The sequence below is a fragment of the Camelus dromedarius genome, chromosome 6, assembly GCF_036321535.1.
Source record: "Camelus dromedarius isolate mCamDro1 chromosome 6, mCamDro1.pat, whole genome shotgun sequence".
In the NCBI taxonomy this organism is placed as follows: domain Eukaryota; kingdom Metazoa; phylum Chordata; class Mammalia; order Artiodactyla; family Camelidae; genus Camelus; species Camelus dromedarius.
In genome coordinates this window covers 77082118-77108688 of record NC_087441.1, presented here as the reverse complement: position 1 = coordinate 77108688, position 26571 = coordinate 77082118, and the positions used below count along the sequence as shown (strand labels likewise).

At 39.9% G+C, this 26571-nt stretch overlaps 1 protein-coding gene across 2 annotated transcripts in view; it reads right to left on the bottom strand.

The window, feature by feature from the left end:
* Positions 1-26571, bottom strand: part of KCNQ5 (potassium voltage-gated channel subfamily Q member 5) — a 454042-nt gene that overhangs the window by 110971 nt on the left and 316500 nt on the right. For both annotated transcript variants that reach the window (XM_031455912.2, XM_064487016.1), the window contains exon 3: positions 11815-11941. In XM_031455912.2, coding sequence (XP_031311772.2) covers positions 11815-11941 — 127 coding nt within the window. The remainder of the gene's footprint in view (positions 1-11814; positions 11942-26571) is intronic.

Genomic DNA, 26571 nt, shown 5'->3' with positions numbered 1-26571 from the left:
ATGGTTAAATTAACCTGTCCATATGGTAAAATTTCATTAAGGAGTACACACACACACACACACACACACACACACACATATAAAAATATAAAATAAGTAATTAATAAATTATAAATTATAATAAAAATAAACTATGTAAGTTATATAAATTATTTATATATATATAAATTAAGTGCATGCAAAAATTGGTGAAATCTGAATAAGGTATTCAATTTAGCTAGTAAAACATCCATCTACTTCCTGGTTTTGGACATTGACTGTACTCACGGAAGGTGCTGTCACTGGGGCGAGCTGGATGAAGGGTATGTGGGTACATGGCAACTCTCTCTACTCTTTTTTATTTGTGTTTTTTATGGGGAGGAGGTATTAGGTTTATTCATTTATTTATGTTTAGAGGCGGCACTGGGGATTGAACCCAGGACCTCGTGTGCTAAGCATGCGCTCTACCACTTGAGCTATACCCTCCCTCAACTCTCTACTCTTTTTGCAAGTTTTAAGTACAACTAAGGTTATTTCAAAATAAAGAACTGTAAGAAAAGGCCAAATCTTACGAAGATGACTGTTGGGGAATGGAACTGCATTTTTACGATACTAACATCTATTTTCTTTTGGGCATCACATCAGCTAGTGTCTTTGGTTGCGGGGAGACTTGGGGATAGGAATCAGACCTTGTCACACGGTTTATCAGTTTGTTTCTGCATGTGAGTGATGTAGGGAGATGATGTGGTATCACAGAAAGTTGTCGGGCCCTGATACAAGTAAATCTCTCTTTTTGTTCTGATTGTTTGCTTCTCTGCAGTGTGACCCTTGATAAAGCCCTTAACCTAAGTCTCAGTTTTTCAATATATATTGAAATATATATTGGGTCATAACCTTTTTCAGCTTCAGTAAGATTGCTATGGGGGTTATATGAGGTGGACCATAAATCAGATTTACACTTTAAATCATGAGATTTTTATTCCTGTTCATGTAACACCAAGTAGCCAAATCCTAACTAACCTCCTGTGATAGTCAGCTTCAAAGGAAGATTTCTTATCTAAATTTGGCTCTTAAACTACTGTCCCTTTCCTCATGTGGATGCAGGAAACAGAAGAGATGGACCAACCAGTTCATAGCCACAGTGAGTTAGCAGAAAAGTAATCAAAAGTCAAAGATGAACTAAAGCCTCCCTCATTTTCTGTTCCAAGGAAGGCTTGTGAGGTGAGCATTTAATTCAATGTGGTTCATTCTTTTAACCCAAAAGGAGTGCCGAGGAGAAACTATGCACTCTTTCTTCTCTTATTATTAGTTTAAAAATCAGTACTTAAAAAATTACTATTTTTTACTGAAGTGTAGTCGATTTCCAATGTTAGTTTCAGGTGTACAGCAAAGAGTAACATCAGGACGTTTTATATCTGACAAAAAGATGGTTCTGCAGCATTTTCAAGTGGAACCTTTACTTATGTTTCCAAGTGAGAAAAATCAAGCAGTCTTTTGCTGACTGCAGCCTGGGCAATTAAGCTTATCTTTCTCTTGGCGGCGGAACTCACCTGGAACAGCTGAAAATCTGGACCCTGAGAGAAGATGCAAATCTCTGTAACGTGTCTTCCACCAACTTGCTAATAAATTGATTTTGCCTGCTCCCTCATTACTCTTCTATGTGGAGATTAAGTGGATTATACTGTAATTAAATCTGACTTGCAGGAGGTAGTCTTTAGAGCAATGAGCCACGGGGAGGCTGCTATTCTGCCTCCAGCCTGGTGCTGACGTCGGAGTTGAGCACAAAGCATCCTGCTTTACGGGGCTTCAAGCTTTCTGTGTATTGAGTGGGATAAACAATGTCTCAGAGGGACACGGTGCTGCAGTGCTGCTTTCCGAGCTCTGTATTCTAATGAAGCTCCAAATTCCGCTACAGAAAGTTACTCTTTGAAGACTTAAAGTAGCATTCAAATGTTTGTTGTGACTCTTACTAGCAATGAAGCTTTAAAATCTAATTTTAAAAGCCTCCTCCAGCACTGTACATGATCCACCCTCTTAAATACTGCAGTCAGCAGTGCACTGAGTCGTTCTTAGGTCATTATTAAAAATAAAATAAAAAGTACTGTAAAGACGTACTGTGGACTGTTTTCAAAGCCACACGTGGTGGTTTAGCTGCAGGACTTCCACTGGCGGTAATGGGACTCCCACTGGCAAATTCCAAGCACCACTTCGAAAATTGACCCCATGGTGACTAGTTTAATGCTTCTTACTGGTCATAAGTCTTCAGATTACACCTCCAGGCAAAGAGGGACAATTTCTCAAAGGACATAATCTTTAATGAAATAAATCTGCATCGAACACTGTAACTCCGTGTAGGGACTTGCTCACTGGTGAACGTTACCACTGGGGATGTGAAAAACTTTCATCACATTCATCTAATTCCAGTTGCTCACAGGAAATAACACATTTCCTTTTCGGTTTGGAAACTTCATGTTTCTAAGGGTAGATATAGAGACGTGTGGAAAAGCCAGAGGGAGTAGTTTTATATTTTTCCAAAGGGTGATAATTTGTATGTTGCCGATATGAAGTTCAAACAGGCAGAGATGATGAAAAACCCACGGCCTTATATAGCTGTACTTTCTGTTGCCTGATTAAAAAAATTTTTTTTAACCCAAATATCTAGCCTTAGGCCCACCAGCAATCTATTGGAACTTCGCCTGCTGGCACATCTTAGATGCTGCCTTGTATCCGGTGACTATTCACAGCTCCCAGGGCGTGACTCTTTGTCCAGCATCTCCCACTGCTTGTGCACTGCTCATTGAGCCCCAGCCAGCGTGACTGAATGTCTCTTCCTTGTACAAGCCAAGCTCACTGGGTCTCAAGAATCTTTGCAACGACTATTCCCTGGCCTGGAGAGATCTGTGTCTACATCCTCACTGCTGGCTCCTTAATATTCAGGTAGACTTGGGTGTCCACTCGTTAGAGTCTCTTGGGCACCTCCACTCTGAGGAAGCCCCCAATTGCTTTGTCTCATTTTCTGTATTGCACTTATCTCTAGTTGACATTATCTCATTTTTATTTATTTTTATTTTTATTTTTTTGGGGGGGGAAGTAATCAGATATTTATTTATTTATGTATTTAATGGAGGTACTGGGGATTGAACCCAGGACCTTGTGCATGCTAAGCGTATGCTCTACCACTGAGCTATACCCTCCCCTTGTTTTTTAAAAAATATGTTTGCATATTATTTTTCTCTGTTCACTGAAATATTAGCCTGTGAGTAAAAACATACTGCCAGCCATATCAGTAAACAGAGGATGCTGCGGCCATCAAGTCATCAGCCACTGACAGTGAGTTGAGGGAACTCAGGGTGCAGACAAGCAGGCAGCCTGGCCGCTGCAGCCAACCCCAGTGGTGCCCCCTGAGGGGCTCAGGCTGGGAAAGAACAGGACACTGGCCCTAGAGAGCTGGATGCATATCAAGGGAATGATTTCAATAAGCCCAGACCTTCGGACCTTCCCAAACACAAAACAGCACTAAATTCCTTAACTTGACATGTCTGGTTTTCTTTAATTGACAGTAATCTTTTGATGTTCCGACTACCTGGTCTTTGTTGCCCAAACTCCCTACATCTCCTGGCTTCTAGCTTGTCACTTTCGAATGCTCTCTTAGAGCAATCTGAGGGGCTGTATCATGGGCTTGAGTGCTCAGGAAGTTTGCCGAATAAAACATAACTCTTAACTTTTGGGTTGTGCATTTTATTTCAGTTGACAAGCCCTACAGGAAGGAGGACCCTGCACACTTAGTGCAACACAGCCACCCCTGCCCCCACCGCCAGCATCTCGAACCATGTTTGGACATAGTGGACATTATAAAAATGTTTGTTGGATGACTGAGCTCAAACCCCAGGATATCTTCCACTCCTCTCTCTCATACAATCAGAAACAGTATTCTATATCCTTTCTTCCACTACTTCTGACTCCATTACCTTTGCTCTGTATCAACACAAGTCTCTTTCCTTCCAGTTTTGCCCGTCTCTAAGGGCACAGGAGAGGGACTGTCCTCTTATAGGTGGGGCTCATGTTTTATTCATCTTTGCACCCTTTGCACCTAAGATCACGTCTGGCACGTACTAAATGTTCTTTCTGAATGAATTTTCTTTAACATTTGATAATATAGAATATTAGTACAATACATCATAGTGCTCCACTGAAGTTTATGGAAGGGGTGGGAAATAATCTTTATTCATTTCCCTCTAAGGACATCCTCTATAGGGTCAAGTCATATCAGCTAACCAAGCTTCATCATAAATTCAAATTTGTGCACAGGTCAGTGATTCCCTAAACATGTCTCCAGTGGTCTACTGCCATGGCAACCATTCAAAGGCATCTCTGGGAGTGATCTCATTTACCCTGGTGATGTCTCCAATTACACGATACCCAGAGAGCCTCACAGTAACATTGCTCAAGAGCATCATATACAAGGCAAGTAAGTCTACTTTGGAGCTTAATTTCTTCTTTGCTGTTGGAGAGCAGCAACAGCTAGCCTGATTTAGGTGAAATAATAAGGCTGATCAATAAGGCTGATGCTGAGATTAGTGTTGTTTTGTGAAGTCTGGCTTCTTGTTCAAAGATTTCAGATTATAAATGATGAACGTAAAATTATGCGGTTCTCTGTAAGTGGATGATAATGGACAATGTTAATTCAATTTAGTTTAAAAATCCTAATAAACAGTAAGAGCAATTCTCTCTCAGTTGGGTGGTGTGGTGCTCTGGGAAACAGACACTTGGTCATTGTCCTGGGTTCCTTGCACGCAGGTCCTAGAACCCTTGGGATCTCTGGGTGAGAAGCGCCTTTGTGGGCCAAGGAGATGGTTGGTAGCTGGGGGTCCCTGGACGGCTTGCAGATGGGGGCTGGTTACCAGAAAGACAAAGGCATGGGTAGAGAGTTAGAACTTTCAGCCCCCCAGGACCCCTGGGAAGGGAAAGGAGCCTAGAGACTGAGCCCAGTCACCAACAGCCAATGATTTAATCAACTGCGCCTGTGTGATAAAATCTCCATGAAAATCTCTAAACCATGGGGTTGGGAGAGCGTCCAGGGGCTAAACGCACTGAGGTGCTGGGAGGGTGGTGTGACTGGAGGGGCGTGGAAGCCCATGTTAGTCATCTCTTTGCCCCAAATATCTTGCCTTAAGCATCTCTTCCATTTAGCTATTCTTGGATTGTAGCTTTCACAATAAACTGTTAATACAATATACTATGATATAAACATATTATATAAAAATATACTGTAAAGTACAGCACTGTCTTGAGTTTTGTGTGCTTCCAGTGAGGTGAGGAGGTTATCAGAACCCCCAATATCATAGTCAACCAAGCAGAAGTGAGTGTAGTCTGGGCACCTCCTTGTGGCTGGAGTCTGAAGTCAGGGAGGGGGGAAGCCCTGGGGGGACTAAGCCCTTAACCTGTGGGGTCTGCTAATGCCAGTTGTTAGTGTCAGAACTGTACTGAGTTGTTGATGCCCAATTGGTATCTGGAAAGTTGGAGAATTAGTTGGTGTGAGGAAAAAAACCCCCACATATTTGGTGTCAGAAGTGCTGTGAGTAAAAACAGCTCATCAGGTAAGTACGTTTTTCTAGAGTGAAATTCTGGTTCTTTCATCTACCGTCTTTCTAACTCTGGACCAGTTTCTTAAGCCTTACTGTACTTCCTCATCTTTAAATAGGGCATTACAGTTCTCACACAGGATTAAATAAGACAATACTTATAGGATGATAGAGCAGTGCCTATCAAGTAAGTCTCAACAAATACCTGCTGTTATTAACTAAAGGGACTGAAATGGCTTTAATGTTCTGTGATCAATCAATCCGACAGGGTTTAATTATCCTCAGATGGTCCAACTAATCATATGGAAGGAACTATACTCACTGAAGGAGTTTGAACATTTAGAAGTAAAGAGAAGTAGCAGAGGAGCATCTGACTGACAGGAAGTAACCCGAGAGAACAGAATTTCTACTCAAGGGTAGAAGAGATTGGATGGCGTAGAAAATGATGCAATTCAAGAGTGTGTATCTTCAATTAAAAAACAAAAGAGAGACAGAAATGGACTTAACAAAACAGAAACAGACTCATAGACATAGAGAACAAACTCATGGTTAACTGGCAGTGGAGGGGGAGCGTGGGGAGGGATAAACTGGGAGTGTGAGATTTACAGATACTAACTAATATATACAAAATAGATAACAAGTTTCTATTCTACAGCACAGGAACTATATTCAATGTCTTACAATAACCTACAATGAATAAGAATCTGAAAAGGAATATATGTATGTACACGTACCACTGAAACATTATGCTGTATGCCAGAAATTGATGCAACATTCTAAACTGACTAGACTTCAATAAAAAAATCAGAAAATAAAAAAGAGTGTGTCTCTTAGAACAAGACATGGAGGAGTCGGAGAAGTAGAAAATGGCTCTTAAATCTCCAGTTTAGAAGCCAGTGACAAGTGGCAGTTTTGGGAGCCCCTGATACAACTTTTGAACAGATCAGCAGCTGAAGTCGCCTTTTAATAAGATGAGCTCACAGATATATTAGAGTGGTCTTGGCTGTGTGGAAGATTTTAACAAAACCTTTGATTTTTGTTTTAGCCAAAGAAGAAGCTGGTTATTTTTTTTTTTTTCTCGTTAAAAAAGTGCACTTGCTGGCATTTTCCTGAGTGACTGCTATCTCGTGTCAAAGGCATGCAGGCTCAGTTCACGGGGGAAACATCTGTGCTGTGGTTTGTCTCTTTTGTCCTCTTGTGGAAGTATTACACTGAAGGAGAAATGTTAAAATAGCAATAAAAGTCAACTTATATCTAGCATCAACTACAGATCCAAGATTAATAACAGGCTGGTGTTTTCTGCTTCTCTGAGAGGCATCCAAGACTGAAACATACGGCCATGATATATGTCTTTAGAAAGAGTCATTGGGGAATCCAAAAGAGCCACTGTGAGGAGCGATTTGCTGGCTCCCTGACACATGAAGCTCATTATCATGATCTAAGTACCAGGCTTGGGTACTATCTGCAGTTTTCACGTAGGTCATTAATGAAAGCTAGAAAAAGGAGTGACTGCAAAGTCAGTCTCTGAGGTTATTTCACAGATTTTCCATACGGGGCTCACTGAGTGAGTGATTTGTGTTTAAATGTAGAGAAATCAGAAAGAGGGCCATCCAGGTAAATGAAGGGGAAGCCCGCACAGCCACCCCTAAATATGCCTGATTCTCCTAATCGCAGCACAGTGACTACTGCCCAGGGCTGTAGGAACGTTATCTCAACAGAGTCTCAGCGGAGAGATGGATATTGAACACACAGGTACAAGGGAGAATTTTGTAATTCAAGAAAAGCTCCCCAAATCAAGGAGAGATAAATCAATATGGTCATGAAAGAAAGCACCTAATTAAAAAAAAACTGAACAGATATTTTTCTCCCCTTGGGTAACAGTTGTTCAAAGTATATTTTTCAAACACAAGCATATAATGATTTTATGATTTCTTAAATCAACAATACTTTGTGATGCTCTGGTTCTGGCTAGAGTGTAAAGGAGGAGAGGGTAGCCGTTCAGGAGGAGAAGTTCTAAAGTTTCTGGGAATTAGCCTATGGGACTTCTATTGACTTGTGTCCAAATGTTATCTGTTGGTTTACAGGGTCCAACACTACACAAGGCTCACTGGCTGACAATGTAGTAGCTTCTGTTTGTTTCCAGTTGGAAAGAACAACACTGTGGGGATTACAGAAAGCATTTCCCACACGGCAGGCACAGCCAGCCTCCCACGAACTTTTCTGTATCCTTTTGTGTATGAAAACTATTGTCAGCCATGTCAGGAAACAGAGGATGCTGCGGCCATCAAGTCGTCAGCCACTATTGCCGCCCCTGACGGTGAGGGGAGGGAACTCAGGGTGCAGACAAGCAGGCAGCCTGGCCGCTGCAGCCACCCCCAGTGGTGCCCCCTGAGGGGCTCAGGCTGGGAAAGAACAGGACACTGGCCCTAGAGAGCTGGATGCATATCAAAGGAGTGATTTCAATAAGCCCAGACCTTTGGACCTTCCCAAACACAAAACAGCACTAAATTCCTTAACTTGACATGTCTGGTTTTCTTTAATTGACAGTAATCTTTTGATGTTCCGACTACCTGGTCTTTGTTGCCCAAACTCCTATATATCCTGGCTTCTACTTTGTCACTTTGGAACGGTCTCTTCGAATGATCTGAAAACCTGTGTCCCAGGCTGAGTCCTCAGAAGGTCCGCTGAATAAAATACAACTCTCAACTTTTAGGATGTGCATTTTATTTCTGTTGACAGTTTCTTGAAGGTTCAAATCTTCTAAAAATATTTGGGTGTGTACTTGGCATGTTCAGAGTGATCAAATCTTACAAACACATGAAATCTTGAAAGATCTTAGCCACATTTCCAAATTCAGAATAGTTGTCACGGACAGATGAGAGAGATACTTTTTCCTTTGCCATTTTGTGCAGTGAATTAGGTTGAACAAGGAAACTACAAGGTTCACCTTACACTGTACTCTGTCACTTGATCTGGGACACCCATCACTTCTATGGCCCTCTTAAGCAGGCCTAGAAGGTTCCTCGAAAGTAATCGGTAACAGCCTGCTGCCTTCAAACAGGTGACATTTGGTTCCTCTGTGAAGATTATGTTTTACTGACCTCATACCAAAAAGCCACATTTGAACATGTTTCACTTGGACAACTCAGTTGGACCATGAATCAGACTGTTACTTGTCCATTAAATAAAAGACTGAAAAATGTGTAGTTATTCTAAATGTACCTACAAATCTTGTTTCTGTTCTAATGGGGATTCATTACATGCTGATCCATGAAATTTTCTTCCAAAGCAATTGATTTACTAGAGGTAATGTATTGAAATGAAGAAAAGGCCTGGAGAATTAAGTAAACTTCATTGAGAGTTAAACCACATCAGACTAAATTTGTAAGGTCACCATGGATAGGTCCAAAGGTGGCTGAGTTACAGATGACATAACATTGACTGTAGAACCACATGTTATACCAAGACCCGTGAGGCTCTGAGACAGGAAAAGAACGACGAAAGGACTGAGATGTGTTTATGTACCCATGGCTGCAAACAGCTATCGAAAGGCAGCAGGTAACTGGGAAAGATCCCGCGTTTTAGCTCAGAGGCCAGAAATACATTGGCATTGCCTCTGGCATTGGACTAAACCCAATTTTTAATTGGTTTTAAAGTCTGGGATGGAACATTCCTGCTGTCATCTGTGAAACGACCGTAGTTTGGAGAAGCTGAGTGAATCTTGGCCAAACCATCTGCCTTGTGCATTGTTCTGTTCCGGCCCCTTATCGGACAGGAAGTACCTGTTGGGCAGTAATTTCACATCAGGTTATGGTGCTTCACGGTGTTGCTTGAGCAGAGAATTCAAAAAGTGAAAAAAAATCTCCAGAGAGAAAAATGAAGTGCCTTCCCTGGAGGTGCTTTGGGGCTGAATGGACCTGCAGGGAGGCCAGGAGTTTCTACCCGCTTTCCTCCACATCTTAGTATAACAGCTTCCAAAAAGAAGTAAAGCCCTAGTCTAGCAGATGAGAGACAGCTGGACGAATAGGTTGCTTAGTGAAGGCCAGACAAGGTATCTTAAGATTGATTTAACTTTGAATTTTATCATATTCACTGTTGTAATTCCAGGACCTCATACACAGTAAAATTTCCATGATGTTTGGTTGAACGGATGGTGACTCTTTTGAAATGTGCATCCTATGAAATCACCTGAGTGCCAGAGAGAGTGTGAGGTGCCCACCTGCCTCCCCACACCCAGGACACTGCTCCACTCACACAGCACTGAATAAAAGCTGGAGCAAAGGAGTCTTCTTAGCAGTGTCTGGGGATGGGATAGCTCCAATTCTTCCTTAAGGAATTGGAGGGAGCAAAGGAGGAAACAAAAGATTACTCAACAGTTCCTGGGGCGGGGAGGATATAGCTCATTGGGAGAGCATGTGCTTAGCATGCATAAGGTCTTGGGTTCAGCCTCTGGGACTGCCATTAAATAAATGAATGAATAAATAAATAAACTTAATTAGTACTGCTCCCAAATAAATAATATAAAAATTAAAAAAACCAAACAATTCCTGACTCTGAAACCAAATGGGAAACTTGCTGTTGAAGAAGAAGCTAGTCTGAACTAGCTTGTAAATAAAGTCCCCAATTTCTCAGATTGGAAATAGCTAAAATAAGGAAGCCTCACCAAGGACTTTCAGCCTTTGGATTTGAATGGCTGCCAAAGAAGGGGGAAGGAAAAAAGAGCAAGGATTCCAAATGTAGCCAGCAAATAACAGCAGTGACAAAAACGATGAGCTTTTTTGTACATAGGGTTTTCTTTTTTTTTCCCCCAAAGGACTAACATTCTATTTTTTAAAAATAGGCCAAATTCTTCAAAAATGTCGATGTCATAAAAGAGAAGGAAAGGCTGAGGAAATGTTCTGGATGAAAGGAGACTGAAGAGCAGTGATGACTAAATGCAGTAGGTAATCCCAGACTGGACCCTGCACTGGAGGGGAAGCAGTGCTGTAAAGGACATTATTGGGTCAACTGGCAAAACCAGAATACAAGCAGGAGATGAGATGAAGTATCGTATTAATGTCCAGTTTATGGAAGATTGTATAAAAGAATATCCTTATTCTAGGAAATCCACATTAAAATATTTAGGGACGGAGGGCCATGATGTAGGCAACTTACTTAAAAAAAATTAAGTTGATTAATTAAAAAAAACCAGATGTAATTGACTAGGGTTTTCAATTTTATATTTTTTATTTATTTGTTTTTTCTTTCTTTCTTTTTTGTTTTTTTTTCTTTTTAATGGAAGTACTGGGATTGAACCCAGGACCTTGTGCATGCTAAGCATGTGCTCTACCACTGAGCTGTACCCCCAACCCCCATGATATACTTTTAAATATAATACTGGGAGATGCCAGATCTTAATTCAGGCAGTATTGTTATAATTTCAAGTTTGTACCCAGAAGAATGGAATCTCTCTGAAACCACAGCATCGAGGGAGCTGCAGAGATGTGACATTTATCAGGGGACAGTAGGGCGGGAAACTCAAATTTCAGAGGGTAAAATACTTTGTCAGGTCTAACATTACTAGTGCGTAAAGTAAACCAGACTCGTAGTTATTCTATTTTTTAAACATTTTTTTTTGCTCTTTTGTTTTAAAAAAGCTGAACCATTCTTTAATTAATTGATTAATTTTTAATGGAGGTACTGGGGATTGAACCTAGAACCTTGTGAATGCTAACCATGTGCTTTACCGCTGAGCTATACCCTCTCCCTTTGTATTTATTCTTGGAGCATGCTAATTGACACGCTTTACAAGGATTAATCCACTGCTATACATTCACCTGATCAAGACCATAAAAGAATATTGCTTATACTGTAGAGCAGGAAGGGGTTTTATACTTAGTGAATTTGCTTCCCAAATTCAGGGCAACACTCAAGAACCACATATTTCAGTACAACTTAATTTGACACAAGTGGGTGTTCTAGAGTGAGACTGTCTGGCTCCAATCCCAGCTCCACCACTTACTGCCCAAGTGACTTTTAGTAACTTACTTCCCTTCTCTCTGCCCCAGTTTCTTCATCTGTAAAACAGGGATAATAAAAATACCTACCTCTCAGTGTTGTGATGAAGAGTAAATGAGTCATTACTTTCAAGACACAAGGGTGCCTGGTGAATAAGCCCTCAATAGCTTTGGATATTCATTAAATGCGGTGATACAGGAGACGGAAGGGAAAAAGGATGTGCGTCATAAATCCAACTTTGGACTTTGACACTCACCTATAACACAGAAGGGTTTTCGGGCAAATCTCAGTCTTCCTTGCCATCCTCTGTACCGGCAGCAGCAGCCCGCAGACCAAATGCGAATGATGAACTCCAAACCAAAGACAACAATCATCACGAACTCCTAAAATATCAAATGAGACATGTCAGAGAGAGGTGTCATGAAGCAAGCCACAGCAGGAAGCTCTGTGTACATTTCTGGACATTCGGACCCTTCATCTAAAACACCTAGATGTTAATGTCCAAATTTAACATCTCCTCTTCTCCAAGTTGCTCTAGCCCTGGAGAACACGTGAATCCCACTCTGTATTTCCCAGCATGCAATGCCATCCATTTTCCTGTCCCTAACACTGGGCAAATTTAGAAGTCAGTTTTAATACTAAATGTGCAGATTGAATTACAGATCCACCTGATCTGGAATATATAGGTGTCCCTCAGTATCCTCAACAAATTGGTTCCAGGTCCCTGGGGGACATCAAAATCCATGGTTGCTCAAGTCCCTTATATAAAATGGTGTAGTATTTGCATACAACCTCTAACATCCTTCCATATAGTTTGTCTTCTCTAGGTCACTTCTAATACCTGATACAATGTAATGCTATGTCAAAAGTTGTTAATACAATGTAATGTAAGTAGTTGCCCACACATGGTTCAAGTTTTGCTTGTTGGAACTTTCTGGAATTTTTTTTCTTAATATTTTCCATCCACAGTTGGTTGAATCTGTGGATATGGGACCCCCAGATAAGGAGGGCTGACTGTAGAGTGTAACTGACTTTAGCTACAAATGAAATATATAAAATGAAAGTGCACCCTGAAAACCCAGCTTTACAGTTTTACAGGAAACAGTCCTTCATTTTGCTGCAAGGAGATCCCGGAGCCCTTGAGGGTTGTTCTCAGAGAAAGAGAAGTAACTATTTAGGAGTGTGCCAAGTTCTTCTGTTATGATGACAAAATCTTCTAAGACACCCAGGTTTGACTGTGTTATCTCGTATGGCACATAAATCCTTTGCCAGAAATGAGACTGACTCCTCTGGACCTGAAGCTTGTTAATTACTATGCTGCCCTTTGGTGAAAACTGCCTTGAAAATACCACTTGCTCCAGCAAAACGACTTTGAGATTACTTAGGAAGAGCTGTGAGCGAACCCTGGGAAAGGCCAACTAAAGTAGCTCATTAGACAGTGGGTCACAGAAGGAGAAAGCAGATGGAATTTGCTAGAAAAAAGCATCTCCCAAGCAAGCTTGTCACAGGCACCTTGTGGTCCTTTAATAGGGACAGGCACTGATTTTATCAAAATCTGTTTTCCTTACAAAAATATTTCCTTCTATTGTCTTTAAACAAGGGTTGACTCAGCATTTATAATGTAGAACAATATTTATTGATTCTTGTTATAATTGCTTAATTGTAAAGACACTACATAGTCTTTATTAGAACGTTCAAACATCATAGAAATGTAGAACATAGAAAGTAAAGGCCCTAATCCACCCCCCCATTTTCCCACCCTGTGCCCCAAGATAAAAACCATTACCAAAATTAGAAAAATAGCATTTTTGTTGCAAGTTGCAGGTAAATGCCTGTTTCTTCAGTTAGCGCATGTGAAGATGTGTTGCACTTTCAAAATGCCTAGTAGAGCTATGTCATTCTAGACTTCTGTAATTTTGCACTAAGTAATCCACAGATTTTTCTCATGACGGGAAATTAATCTCCAATATCATCATTGCTTAGTTCCAGTGACCTGTGGGCTAAATCTCCAAAGATGACTCTGTGCACAGATGACCAAAACCATGGTCACCATATACTCATTGATGATAAGAGGTTTTGTTTTGGCTTTTAGTATTGAGTATATCTCTAGGAAGTTGGGTTTATTAATTTGTGAAGGTGGTTACAATGCCACCTTAGGAAGAGTTGGTTGTGAACCCTGGGGAAAGGCCAGGCTTCTTTTTAACCCAGCACATCTTTCCCACATAAAAAACATGCAGAGGTCCAACCCAGGTTTAATGGCAGGTCCACTTTTTCATCCCTGCCCCTGCCTCCTACTTGTGCCAAGAAGTTTGGCAATTCACTGGTGAAAGGTCGTATCATAAAAGAAGCCAAGAAAATCCCACCCGTGGCCTGAGCAACCAGGCAGTACTATTCAACAATTTTTCTTTTTCATGGAGGCAGCTGATACCATTAGAGGTACAGCCATTATTCCGGAGTAAAGTAGGTCCTCACTACACTGATTCTACGTTGTATCCTGAGACAGGATACTTTACATCTAGAAATTCTTTACTCAAGTCCCCTTGTTCAGGACTAGTGCTTGCTGATTTTTTTTAAATGCTAGGAAAAATCCTTTATTTCCAAATAAAGCAAGAGGACATTGTAATTGGATTTCACTATGAGACAGGAATTTCTGCCTTGGAGAAGGATTTGTCTTTCTGTGTCTGACTTATTTCGTATTTCACTTAGCATAATGTCCTCCAAGTTCAACCATGTTATTGCAAATGGCAGTATTTCTCTTTTTTAAGGCTTAATAATATTCCATTGTGTGTATATGCATATATAGATATATCAATCACATTTTATTTATTCATTTATCCATTGATGGACACTTGGGTTGTCTCTATATCTTGGCTATTGTAAATAATGATGCAATGGACATGGGAGTGCAGATATCTCTGTAAGGAATCTCCATACTGTTTTTCATAGTGGCTGCATCAATTTACATTCCTGCCAACAGTGTAGGAGGGCTCCCTTTTCTCCACACCCTCCCCAGTACTTATTATCTTTTGTCTACTTGGTAGTAGCCATTCTAACAGGTGTGAGGTGATATCGCATTGTACATTTCCCTGATGATTAGTGATGCTGAGCACCTTTTTATACACCTGTTGATCATCTGTATGTCTTCTTTTAAGAAATGTCTATTCGGGTCTTTGCCCATTTTTAAATCAAGTTTGTTTTTTTTTTTTTCATTTTACTTTTTGTTACTGAGTTATGGAAGTTCTTTAGATATTTAGATATTAACTTCTTATCAGATGTCTGGTGTGCAAATGTTTTCTTCTATCCCAGAGGTTGTGACTTCACTCCGTTGATGGCTTCCTTGGCTGTACAGAAGAATTTTAGTTACATGCAATCTCACCTCTTTTTGCCTTTGTAGTCACACCAAAAAAAAATCATTGCCCAGACCAATGTAAAGAAGCTCTTTCTCTATGTTTTCTTCTAATAGTTTTATAATTTCTTGCCTTGCATTTAAGTCTTTCATCCATTTTGAGTTATTTTTTTTTAAATTAAAGTATAGTCAGTTTCTGGTGTACAGCATACTGTTTCAGTCATACATACACATTGTGAGTTGATTTTTGTACATGGTGTGAGGTAAGGGTCCAATTTCTTTCTTCTGCACTTGGATATCTCGTTTTCCCATTCATGATAAAAATTCTCAACAAGTTAGGAATAGAGGTTGACTTATCTCAATTTGATAAGTAGCATCTCCAAAACCCTACAGTTAATGTCATGCTTAATGATGAAAGACAAATGCTTTCCCCTAAAATCAATGACAAGAAAAGATGTTAGTCTCACCACTTTTATGTAACATAGTTGGATAGTATAGTCACTGCAGAAAGGCAAGTAAAAGAAATGAATGGCACACAAATCGGCAAGGCAGATATAAACAATCTGTATTTGTAGATGACATGATTGTCTACAGAGAAAATTGCAAGGAATATGCCAAAAAACCTCTTAGAACTGATAAATGAGTTCAGTAGGTTGTAAGATACAAGATCAACTTACAAAAATCAATCACATTTCTTGTTAGCTATCTTGATTGTGCTGCTGGTCTCATGGTGTATACAGCTATCAAAATTTATCAAATTGTGTATCTGAAATATGCATAGTTTATTGTACCTACACAATAAGGGTGTTATAAAAGAACTTAGCAAAAAAAAACAATCACATTTCTGCATACTAACAATCAGAATGTGAAAACCAAAATTAAAAGCACAATATTTTTTTAAACATTTTTTCATTAAGTTATAGTCATTTTACAATGTGCCAAATTCTAGTGTAGAGCACAATTTTTCAGTTATACATGAACATACATATATTCGTTGTCACATCACAATATTATTTATATCAATTCCAAAGTACATAAAATGTTTAGCTATGAACTTAACAAAACCTGTACAGGATATGTGTGCTGAAAATTATACAAAATGTTGATAAGAGAAATCAGAGATCTAAATAAATAGAAATACCATGTTCAGGAATTGGAAGACAACATTAAAAGATATAAACTCTTCCTAAATTGGTTTGTAGGTTTAATATAATTCCTATAAAAATCTCAGCAAGTTATTTTTGTAGACATAAAGAAACTTATTCTAAAATTTATGTGGAGAGGGACAGGCCCTACAGTAGCTTAAAAAATCCTGAAAAAAAGAAACTTAAGTGAGAGGAATGATTTTATCTGATATTAAGGCCTCCTGTACAGCTCTAATAATCAAAACTCTGTGTGACAGACACACAGAGAACAATGGAACATGATCTAGAACTTAGAAATATACTCAAATGTGCTCAATTGATTTTTTGATAAAAGTACAAAGCAATTCAATGGAAGAAGAAATCACCTTTTTAATAAACAATGCTGGGCAATTGGACCCCCACAAGCACTAAAATGAACCTCTATATCTCACACCTTACACAATCAATTAAAAATGGATCATGGGCTTAAATGTAAAAACTTTAAAACTTATAGTAAATATCATAGGAGAAAAATATAGATATTTTGGCTAAACAACAATTTCTTAGACTTGACACCAAAAGCATAAGTAATGAAAGGAAAAATTGATAAATTTGTCTTCATCAAAAATAGAGAGGATGAAAAGCTGAACTATAGACAGAGAGGAAATATTTGCAAACCACATATCTGACAAAGGATACGTCTCTGGAATATACAAAAACTGAATACTCAACAGTAAAAAACAACTCAACTAGAAAATGAGCAAAAAATGTGAACAGACATTTCACTGATGAAGACAATGTATGGCAAATGTGGAAAAATACTCAACAACATTGGCCATATGGGAAGTGCAAATTACAATCACAATGAGATCACAGTAGGCACATAACAGAATGGCTCAAATGAAAAATAGTGCCCACACGAGATGTTGGGGAGAATGTGGAAAAACTGTTCCCTATCACGCATTGCTGGTGGGAATGTGAAATGGTACAGCCCCTGCCGAAAAACAGGTAGATAGTTTCTTATAAAACCAAACATGCAGTTACTATATGACAAGGCAATTCTACTCTTGGGCATTCATGCCAAAGAAATGAAAACTGATATTTACACAAAAACCTGTACACGAATGTTCACACTGGAGTTATTCGTTATGACCCCAAACCAAAAACAGCCCAGATATCCTCACCACGTGAATGGTGAAACAAGCTGTGTTACATCCATCCCACAGGAAACGACCCAACAATAAAAATAAACGAACTACTGGTAACACACAACAACTTGGGCGAATCTCTGGGGAATTCTGCTGAGTGAAATAAAGGAATCCCCCAAAGTTACACGCCATCTTATCCCATCTACATAACGTTTTTGAATTGAGAACATTTTAGAAACGCAGAACAGATCAGTGGTTGCCAGAAGTTGAGGATGGTGAGAGGAGGGGTGTGCAGGCGGGAAGGAGGATGTGGGTGTGGTGATTGAGGGGGGTGAGGGTGGAATTGTTTCGTGTCTGGATTGTTATGAGAGATACATGAACCTCTACATGTGTTAAGACTGTATAGAGATAAATACCCACATCCACATGCACACATCCACATATAAATACTTCATGCAATACTGGGGAAATCTGTGTAAGATCCATGAATTGTATCAGTATTATTACCCTGGTTGTGATATTACACTATAGTTTCACAAAATGTTATCATTTGGAGAAACTGGGTAACCATGTACATAGGATATCTTCATAGTATTTCTTTTTTTTAAATTGAAGTATAGTCAGTTACACTGTGTCAGTTTCTGGTGTGCAGCACAATGTCCCAGTCATGTATGTGTATATTATTCATTTTCATATTCACAGTGTTTCTTACAACTGCATGTGAGTCTACAACTACCTCATGAAAAATTCAATTAAAAAAGTCATTAATATTACAGAGCTACAGTAATCAAAACAGCATGGTATTGGCATTAAAAACAGACAATGGATGAATGAAACAGAATAGAGAGCACAGAAATAAATCCACAGATCTATGTCAATTAATCTTTGACAAAGGAGGCAAGACTATACAATGGAGAAAAGACAGTCTCTTCGGCAAGTGGTGTTAGGAAAACTGGATAGCAGCATGTAAATCAATGAAGTTAGAACACTCCCTCACTTCACACACAAAAATAAACTCAAAGTGGCTAGAGACTTAAATATAAGACAAGACAATAAATATCCTAGAAGAAAACATAGGCAAAAACATTCTCTGGCATAAATCTTAGCAACCTTCTCCTAGAGCAGTCTACCTGGGCAATGGACATGAGAGCAAAAATAAACAAATGGGACCTAATTAAATTCATAAGCTTTTGCACAGCAAAGGAATCCATAAGCAAAACAAAATAACAATGTATGGAATAGGAGAAAATATTTGCAAATGATATGACTGACAAAGGCTTAATTTTCCAGAATATATAAACAGCTTATACAACTTAATAAGAAAAAAACAAACAACCCAATCCAAAAATGGGCAGAAGACCTAACCAAGCATTTCTCCAATGAAGACATACAAATGGCCAATAGGCATATGAAAAAATGCTCAATATCACTAATTATCAGAAAAATGCTAATCAAAACTACAATGAGGTATCACCTCACACCAGTCAGAATGGCCATCATTCAAAAGTCCATGAATGATAAATGCTGGAGAGGGTGTGGAGAAAAGGGAACCCTCCTACACTGCTGGTGGGAATGTAGTTTGGTGCAGCCATTACGGAAAACAGTATGGAGACTCCTCAAAAATTAAAAATAGACTTACCATATGATCCAGCAATCCCACTTCTGCGTATATATCCAGAGGGAACTCTAATGCAAAATGACACATGCACCCCAATGTTCATAGCACCACTATATACATAAGCCAAAATATGGAATCAACCTAAATGTCAACTGACAGATGACTGGTAAAGAAGTTGTGGTATATTTATACAGCCATAAAAAATAACAAAATAAAGCCATCTGCAGCAACATCAATAGACCTAGAGATTGTCATTCTAAGTGAAGTTAGCCAGAAAGAGAAAGAAAAATACCATATGATATCACTCATATGTGGAATCAAAAAAAAAAAAAAAGACACTATGAACTCATCTACAAAACAGAAACAGACTCACAGACATAGTAAACAATCTTATGGTTATAGTGGAAAGGGGGTGAGAGGGGATAAATTTGGGAGTTTGAGATTTACAAATGTTAGCCACTATATATAAAAATAAATTTTAAAAAGTTTATTTTATACAGCACAGGGAACTATGTTCAATATCTTGTAATAACCTTTAATGGAAAAAATATGAAAATGAAAATATGTATGTCTATGCATGACTGAGACATTGTGCTGTACACCAGAGAGTGACACATTGTAACTGACTGTACTTCAATTAAAGAAAAAGTCATTGCCTGTCATCCAACCAATTGGGGTAGGCTCTGAAGAAGTGATGAATTTCTCTTCAAGTCCAGATGCTGGATCTGACCTGTGTTCTGGCTTCATGGTGCTCTCTAGGTGACCCCTTGGATGGGTTCTCCTGATTTTATTTTCTATCGAGTTAAAATACAAACATCTGCTATGCTTGTTGGAAATGACAGATTTGGGATGAAGTTCTTCTCAACCGGGCAGGGCCAGCCAAGACCCAGCTTCTTCCACCTTTGCTAGGATAAATCAATGCATTTTCTTTACTTGGTTTTAATGGAAATAGAATGCCGTTTATTTACTCAAATGGTTGCTAAAGAGATTCGTGAATAATAGAGTACTTGACCTACATGGAGGAAGTTGTAATGTAAAGCTGGTGTTATTAGCGATGGTCTGTACTCCTTTTTTGAAGATCCTAGAAGCGTGGCTTTGACATGTCTCCACGGAACGGAAGGCATTGTTTATTTTAATCACCTGTCCTGAAGGATCTGTAGTGTTTCCTCAATTTTCCTCAGAGAATTTTGGTAAAACATAGAGTACCTTTCCTATTCTTCTTAAAGACTTAAGAAATGCATGTAGAAATTAAGAAACCAGGAGGCAGGGGTAGAGCTGGTTTTATATTCTGTTTAGAATATCTATTGAGAATACGAACCTAGCATTAATCCTCTTTTTAATTAATCTTCACATGTCACACCAGAGACCTGTGATGCCATTTCACTGATATATAGGACTTTGCTGCATCGTTTGAGATTTAAATTCTCTTTTCTTACAGTTATTTCGTTTTTGTTTAACTCCAAGTGGTTTTAGGTCCAGGCTGATTTTTTTTTTTTTTAACAAATTCAACAATGCCTAACAGCTCATGTTCTAATTGTTTTCTCATTAATTAACAGCATTTGTTCATTAAAACACAGTGACCTTTGTCTAATCTACAAGCTGTCTGCTGTGACTATTAATTTTTTTCTGTTTGTACACCATCAAAGAGTCTTTTTGTGAAGATGAAATGCCGACATTGTCAACCCTATGACATTTGCACCAAATCTTGAAGAGCTGTGGCTAATTAGATGTACAACATTGGAACGGCTGCCTTTACTCAGAATATCAACATAATCAATTTCTAGCTGTCTTTGCTCCTTTTTTTTGTGTGTGTATACCTAAAATAACATATTTTAAAAATATAAAATAACATTTCCCGCAGGGAGAGGATGTGTGACGTCAACTGAGTTGTAAATTGCAAAGAAAGGCATCAGTCGGAAGGGTTGCAGTTATAATTCTTAGTAATTTGGAAAATTCTACCAGTATAACACATGTTAAGGAAATGAAGTGAAGATCTGGGGATGGCGCTACACTTAAATCAGGATGTGGAAATAAACATACAAAAGTAAATCATCTCTTGGATTCTTGCCTCTTCAAAGGGCGAAAAAGACCCTAAACACCTGCGTACTGACCAATACTTGGAAGCCATCACATGCCATCATCAATCTAGCTGGCTTTCACATTTCTCTTTACTCATTAACTATTTATGCATTGGAAGAGAATTTAAGGAAATGGATGCTTTTACCAAATGGATTGATTCGATCTGGAGTTGAGGACAGAATCGAGCACCACTTTGAGGGTGGTGGTGAGAGTGTGATGGAATTGATGAGGTAGACACTGAGTAGGGATGTGCAGAGAAGGGGGCACAGAAGTGAGAGTGGGGTCAGGGTGGGAGAAGGAACAAGGTGTGGAGGGGCATCTGTGTTCCTGCCTGTGCAAACAGTGGTTGAGATGGTTTTGAAGCCATGGGCTGGCCTTGTTGGCTGGAAAGCTCGGGAAGACACCAGTAGATGAGTTCTTTTCAGGAGCCCTGGGAAAGTCCAGTGCCTCCTGAGGTCCTCCACTTTCTGGCTGGTTGATTCCCCAAACTTCTGTAGAAATAATCAATCCTTTCAAGTTTTCCATTTACATTCTGTTTAAATGTAAATCTCTCTCTGAAAAAGAATTCATTTAACCACATTTTAAGGACCATGTTCCTTTATCCCACAGGCTCTTCAGAAGAGGGGCAGTTTGAAAATATCCCAACCCAAATGACTGATTCACACTTCGTCACCAAAGAAGGACCAGGGACAGTTCTTATCAGGTGTTGGGGCCGCAGGAAGAGGGCCTATGGGCCCGAGGCAGGAAGTGGGTGCCCCCTGGTTGGGGAGAAGAGCAGGACACCCCTGGTTTCCCCGCGGTTCGGCCTAGTGGGGATCCTGTGCATCCTAGTTGCTGCGGGAACTTCATGATGAGGATCCTGCCTTCCTGGAGTGACCTTAAACACTTAGGGATGAGCTGGTTGCTGCCAAGTGCTAAAATGCCCACCATACCAGAAGGAGCCACCCAGGCGACCCTACCCTTCCATGTTGGTGTTTTATCTTCTCAAAGTCGTATCTACAACAGGGCGAAGGACAGCTTAGGCAAACCCTCCACCTGCCTGGGAGGGGGTGGGGTCTGCTGTAGGTGCTCTCTGCTGAGGTGCCTGGGCTGGCAGTGCATGCAGTGGGGAACAGACAGCAAACTCACTGAGTTCCTTTTGGTCTCCCACCCGCAAACCAAATGATACCTTAATTGGTTTAAGGTTAATATACCGGTGTGTCTGCATGCAGCCCCATGTGTGTATAGTGGGGACCAGAACTAAAGCACTGAGTCATGAATTCCAAGCTAGAAAAATTGAGAACAGTTTGCCGCACCTTGAACTGAACCAAGACAGTCATTCTGCTATGGTTTTGCCAAATAATCACAAATGAACCAGTTTAACTTGGAATGGAAGCCAGAAGTCCCGAATCGTATCAAAACGGGAGCACCAAGAGCGCCTCCAAAAGGAAGGAAATCAAACCCAGTTTTCATTTCATTCAAATGGCTAATTTTTCCATTTCTCATTCTTCTATTGGTTTTTCTTTCTCTCAAGAATTACATGAGCTTGCCCCTCAAAGAATTTAAAATTAAAATTTAAAATGAACATTGCTACTGGAAATAAAATGAGGCCATTGTACTAGTTTTATAAGAAGAAAATATGTAAGAGCAATGGGATTTTCTTACTTACAAACATTTAAAATACTTATAAAAATTTAAATAAAATTCCTTAAAACAAATGAGTGATGTATTTCAATCAACAGACATCCCTGGCCTTAAGAAACTGGTATGCATCAGGCAAGTTGACTGATAAAGCAACTCTCATCTCCTTTTGGTGATGTTTCTCTTGACGTGCACACCTGTGACAAGACAGTGACTGGGACAGTGTAATGGACTGAATGTTTGCTTCCCTACAAAATTCATACATTGAAACCCCAAACCCTTCAACATGATGGTGTTTGGAGAGTGGCCTTTGGGAGGTGACTAGGTGTAGATGAGGTCTTGTGGGCTCTAGTGATGGGATTAGTGCCTTTATAAGAAAAGGAAGTGACACCAGAGTCTTTTCTCTTTCTACCATGTGAGCTCAGTGAGAAAGCAGTCATCTGCAAGCCAGGAAGAAGGCTCTCACTGGGGAACCAAGTCAGCTGGTGCCTTGACCTTGGACTTCTAGCTTCCAGAACTGGGAGAAGTAAACACACCCAGTCTGTGCTATTTTGTTATTACAGCTCGAGCTGATTAAGACAGGTGACTTCTGTGCTACCGAGAGGCTGAGAATCTGGTCAGGACCAGGTGTGCTTTTGGAGAACTTTCAGAACTTTGGCTTTTCTTACTTGGGAGTCACATCTCTACCCTGACAGCTGCCCTTGCTCAGACCAGAGAAATGGCTCCTATCCTGAGAGATCCCTTGCCTTCCAGAAAATCTGCCCCTTCCCTCTTCCTTTGGGGTATTTGCATCTCTTAGTATAACTAACTGTTCTGCAACATCTACTTCATTTTTTAAGTGTTCTGCTTTTATGAGTCACTTTACAAATGTATAATGAAGACCATGGCCATGCAGGATAAAGAGGTGAGTAATGTGTCTAGCCCCTTGGAGGAGTTTATAACCTGTTTGGGATGGTAAGCTACATGCACTGGAAAACTCATACAATGATGTATGCTAAGTGCATGAGGGGTGGTCCCTTGAGATGCTCCTCAACCTTTCTGGTACCCCCTCTACCTCAGGGGGCCCTCACTGGATGTTTGTTGATATTTCCTTCTGTTCAGAACTCCGGGTGCAGCAAGAGCTAATCAGCATACTGCTTTATCAACCCATTATAATCAAAATTCTGAAAAAGAGCTAGCTGGAAGGAGGGAAATTGGAGTAAATTAATTGGCTGATGGTTTTTTCTTAACCTCTTCTTCAGCATCATTGACACTAATTGTGATTAGAGAGTCAATGGCTTCCCACCTCAAGATGTCTTGGTATCACTGTGGGCTTGTTTTGATGAATCCAAGCCAGAGGATATCACAGTAATTACCAATTTCATGCCTGTGATTTATAGCACCACTCAACAATTTTGTTTTTATTGGGGGGCCTTCGATGACCTCTCCTCTTTTTCCCATCCTACTAGAATGATAGGATTTTTTGCCATTGGTTAAGAAAGGGTCTTAAGACAGGCTGGGAAAAGAAAAAGAAAGTGAGGGACAGTTTATTCCTTTTATCTGAGCATGTTTCAGGCAGAATCCACCCCACCCCCCATGTTTTGGTTTTTGAAGGACATGGAACTTCAGGGTTGAAATCTACAAACAATACAAAATGAATGTATATACAAAACAGAAACAGACTCACGGACATAAAAAACAAACTTATGGTTACCAGAGGAGAAAGGGGATGGGAAGAGATAAATTGGGAGTTTGGGACTTGCAGATGCTAACTGCTATATATAAAATAAACAACAAGTTTCTACTGTAGAGCACAGGAAACTACATTCAATACCTTGTAGTAACCTAGAATGAGAAATAATAAGAAAAGGAATATGTATATATATGTATGTATAACTGAATCACTGTGCTGCAGAAACTAACATAACATTGTAAACCAACTACACTTCACTTAAAAAAAGTTAAAAAAAATCAAAGAATAAAAGTCGACAGGAGGCTCTATTAACAGAACATGCCAGCTGTCAGTGCAATCCCTGATAAACAAAAACGTTTACCATCTCCAACATATGCAAATGTATCCAATGTATGAAAATCAATGACATTGCAACAATATATCATTAATAACACTTTTTACACTGAAGAAAAAGTTGAAGTTTTGCCCTTTTGAACATTCAAGTCATGAAGAAAAATCAAATATATGTAAGATCATTTATTTTAATTCTGTTAATTTTATTAGCTATGTGAATCTTCACACAGTACTCTATAAGAAATCTGTCTTGATTCTGGGATATTTATTTGCATCTCTAATTGCTCCTAGTTATCCATCAAAAGCATTCAAGACCAGACAGGTTGTAAATTAAATATACTCTTATATTTAGTAAGATGAAGGGCCTGTTCACTGATAAAGTGGAATTAATTTAATGAGCTTTTCTGTTGTTCATCTGAACCATTAAACAATAGATGAAGGGTGAATATGTCTTCTATATTCACTGGCTTAAGAAAAACAGATGAGGATTAAAAACAAGAAAACTACTTGGGAAATCTCCAAATGTTTTAAAACACCCATTTTTATGAACTTTTAGCATAGCACATAGAACATGGCAAATATTTCTCAACTGGATCTAAGGGTGAACTATCATGACAGTTGAATCCAAGGAATACTTGGGGGTATCCCGTGTTCCTATCATAATCCATTTCGCTGTTGTGTCATTCACCAAGCCACGCTCTGATCTTAATTTGTTCTTCCGAAATCTCCCTGCTGGAGAGAAAACGCCTTCTCTTGCTACGTCTAGCTTTTTATCTCAGATAGAGACAGTTTTTGTTGTACCTAAGCCATTCTTCTTATTTACCCATAATAGTATTTGGGATGTTATTTCTGCCAAACGTCTCTGTTCACATCACCAGTATCTTATGCACACCCGCCAAACAGCCTCTGATGGGTGACGACCTCCATCCACAGGGTAAATCACCATCATTTGGACTGACTTGGAAAATCACTTAGTGTGGGCAGAACTGACCTGCCACAGTAGCTTGAAACCTTGCCCTGCCCTCCTGCTCTTCCATTTGGTTGACCCAGCGACACGACACCTAATTTGCAGACCACGGTAGTAATGTAACCCTGTATGAGCGGACTGATTCACCATTTGAACTAACAAAGCATCCCTGGACACAATTAGTGACCAGAGCTGTGGAAATCAGACCCATACATTGACTTTACAGGATGTTAACAAAACATAGGCGCTGAGCAAAAACAATCATCTGTTCTGAAGTCAGGCTCTGGCTCAGAACAGAATGCACTGGAGCACAATGCCTTGCTTACAACTTCCCAGGCAGTGGGGATGCCTGAATAGCGGTAAAGTGATAGAGCAGTGTCAAGTTGACCTTTTGTAGAACCCAGACAAAGGAAGCCCCGGAGCGAGGTGTGCTGAGAGTACATCGACTCAGAGTGGAGGGTGGAGTGTGTGTGGTGCTGGACAGACACACAGGGGACAGGGAATCCATAGACGTGGCTTCTCCTGTTGAAGCCCGGAGACCCTGGGAAATTTCCTTGGTTGACACGGAAACAGCTCTCTCTCCCTTTTTTCTTCAATTGAAGTCAGTCAGTTAAAATGCATCAATTTCTGGTATACAGCACAGTGTCTCAGTCATGCATGACATACATATATTCGTTTTCATATTCTTTCTCCCCCTTCTTGTCTGCAAACCCTCACCATTCTCCTCCTTGCTTACCCTCCAGACCACTTCATGAAGCCTCCAAGGAGAAAATGCTGTCAGGTCAGGTCCCATCAAGGTGGCCTCACTGGCGGCTGTACCCATAGCAGCCCCTCATCAGGGCCAAAGCCCCAGGAGGCTCTCTCTGCAGGTGTGGCTGTGGGAAATCCACCTGCTGCTCCCCCATGTCTCAGCCCAGTATCTTGGAGGCAGGGAACAGAATTGTATAAAGCAGGGAATTCACGTAATACCTCATAATACAGAGTACACTGAAGGTATAGTTTTCATTTCACCTTTTTTTGGGGGGGTGGGAGGAGGAGGTAACTAAGTTTATTTATTTATTTAATGGCAGGACTGGGGATTGAACCCAGGACCTTGTGCATGCTAG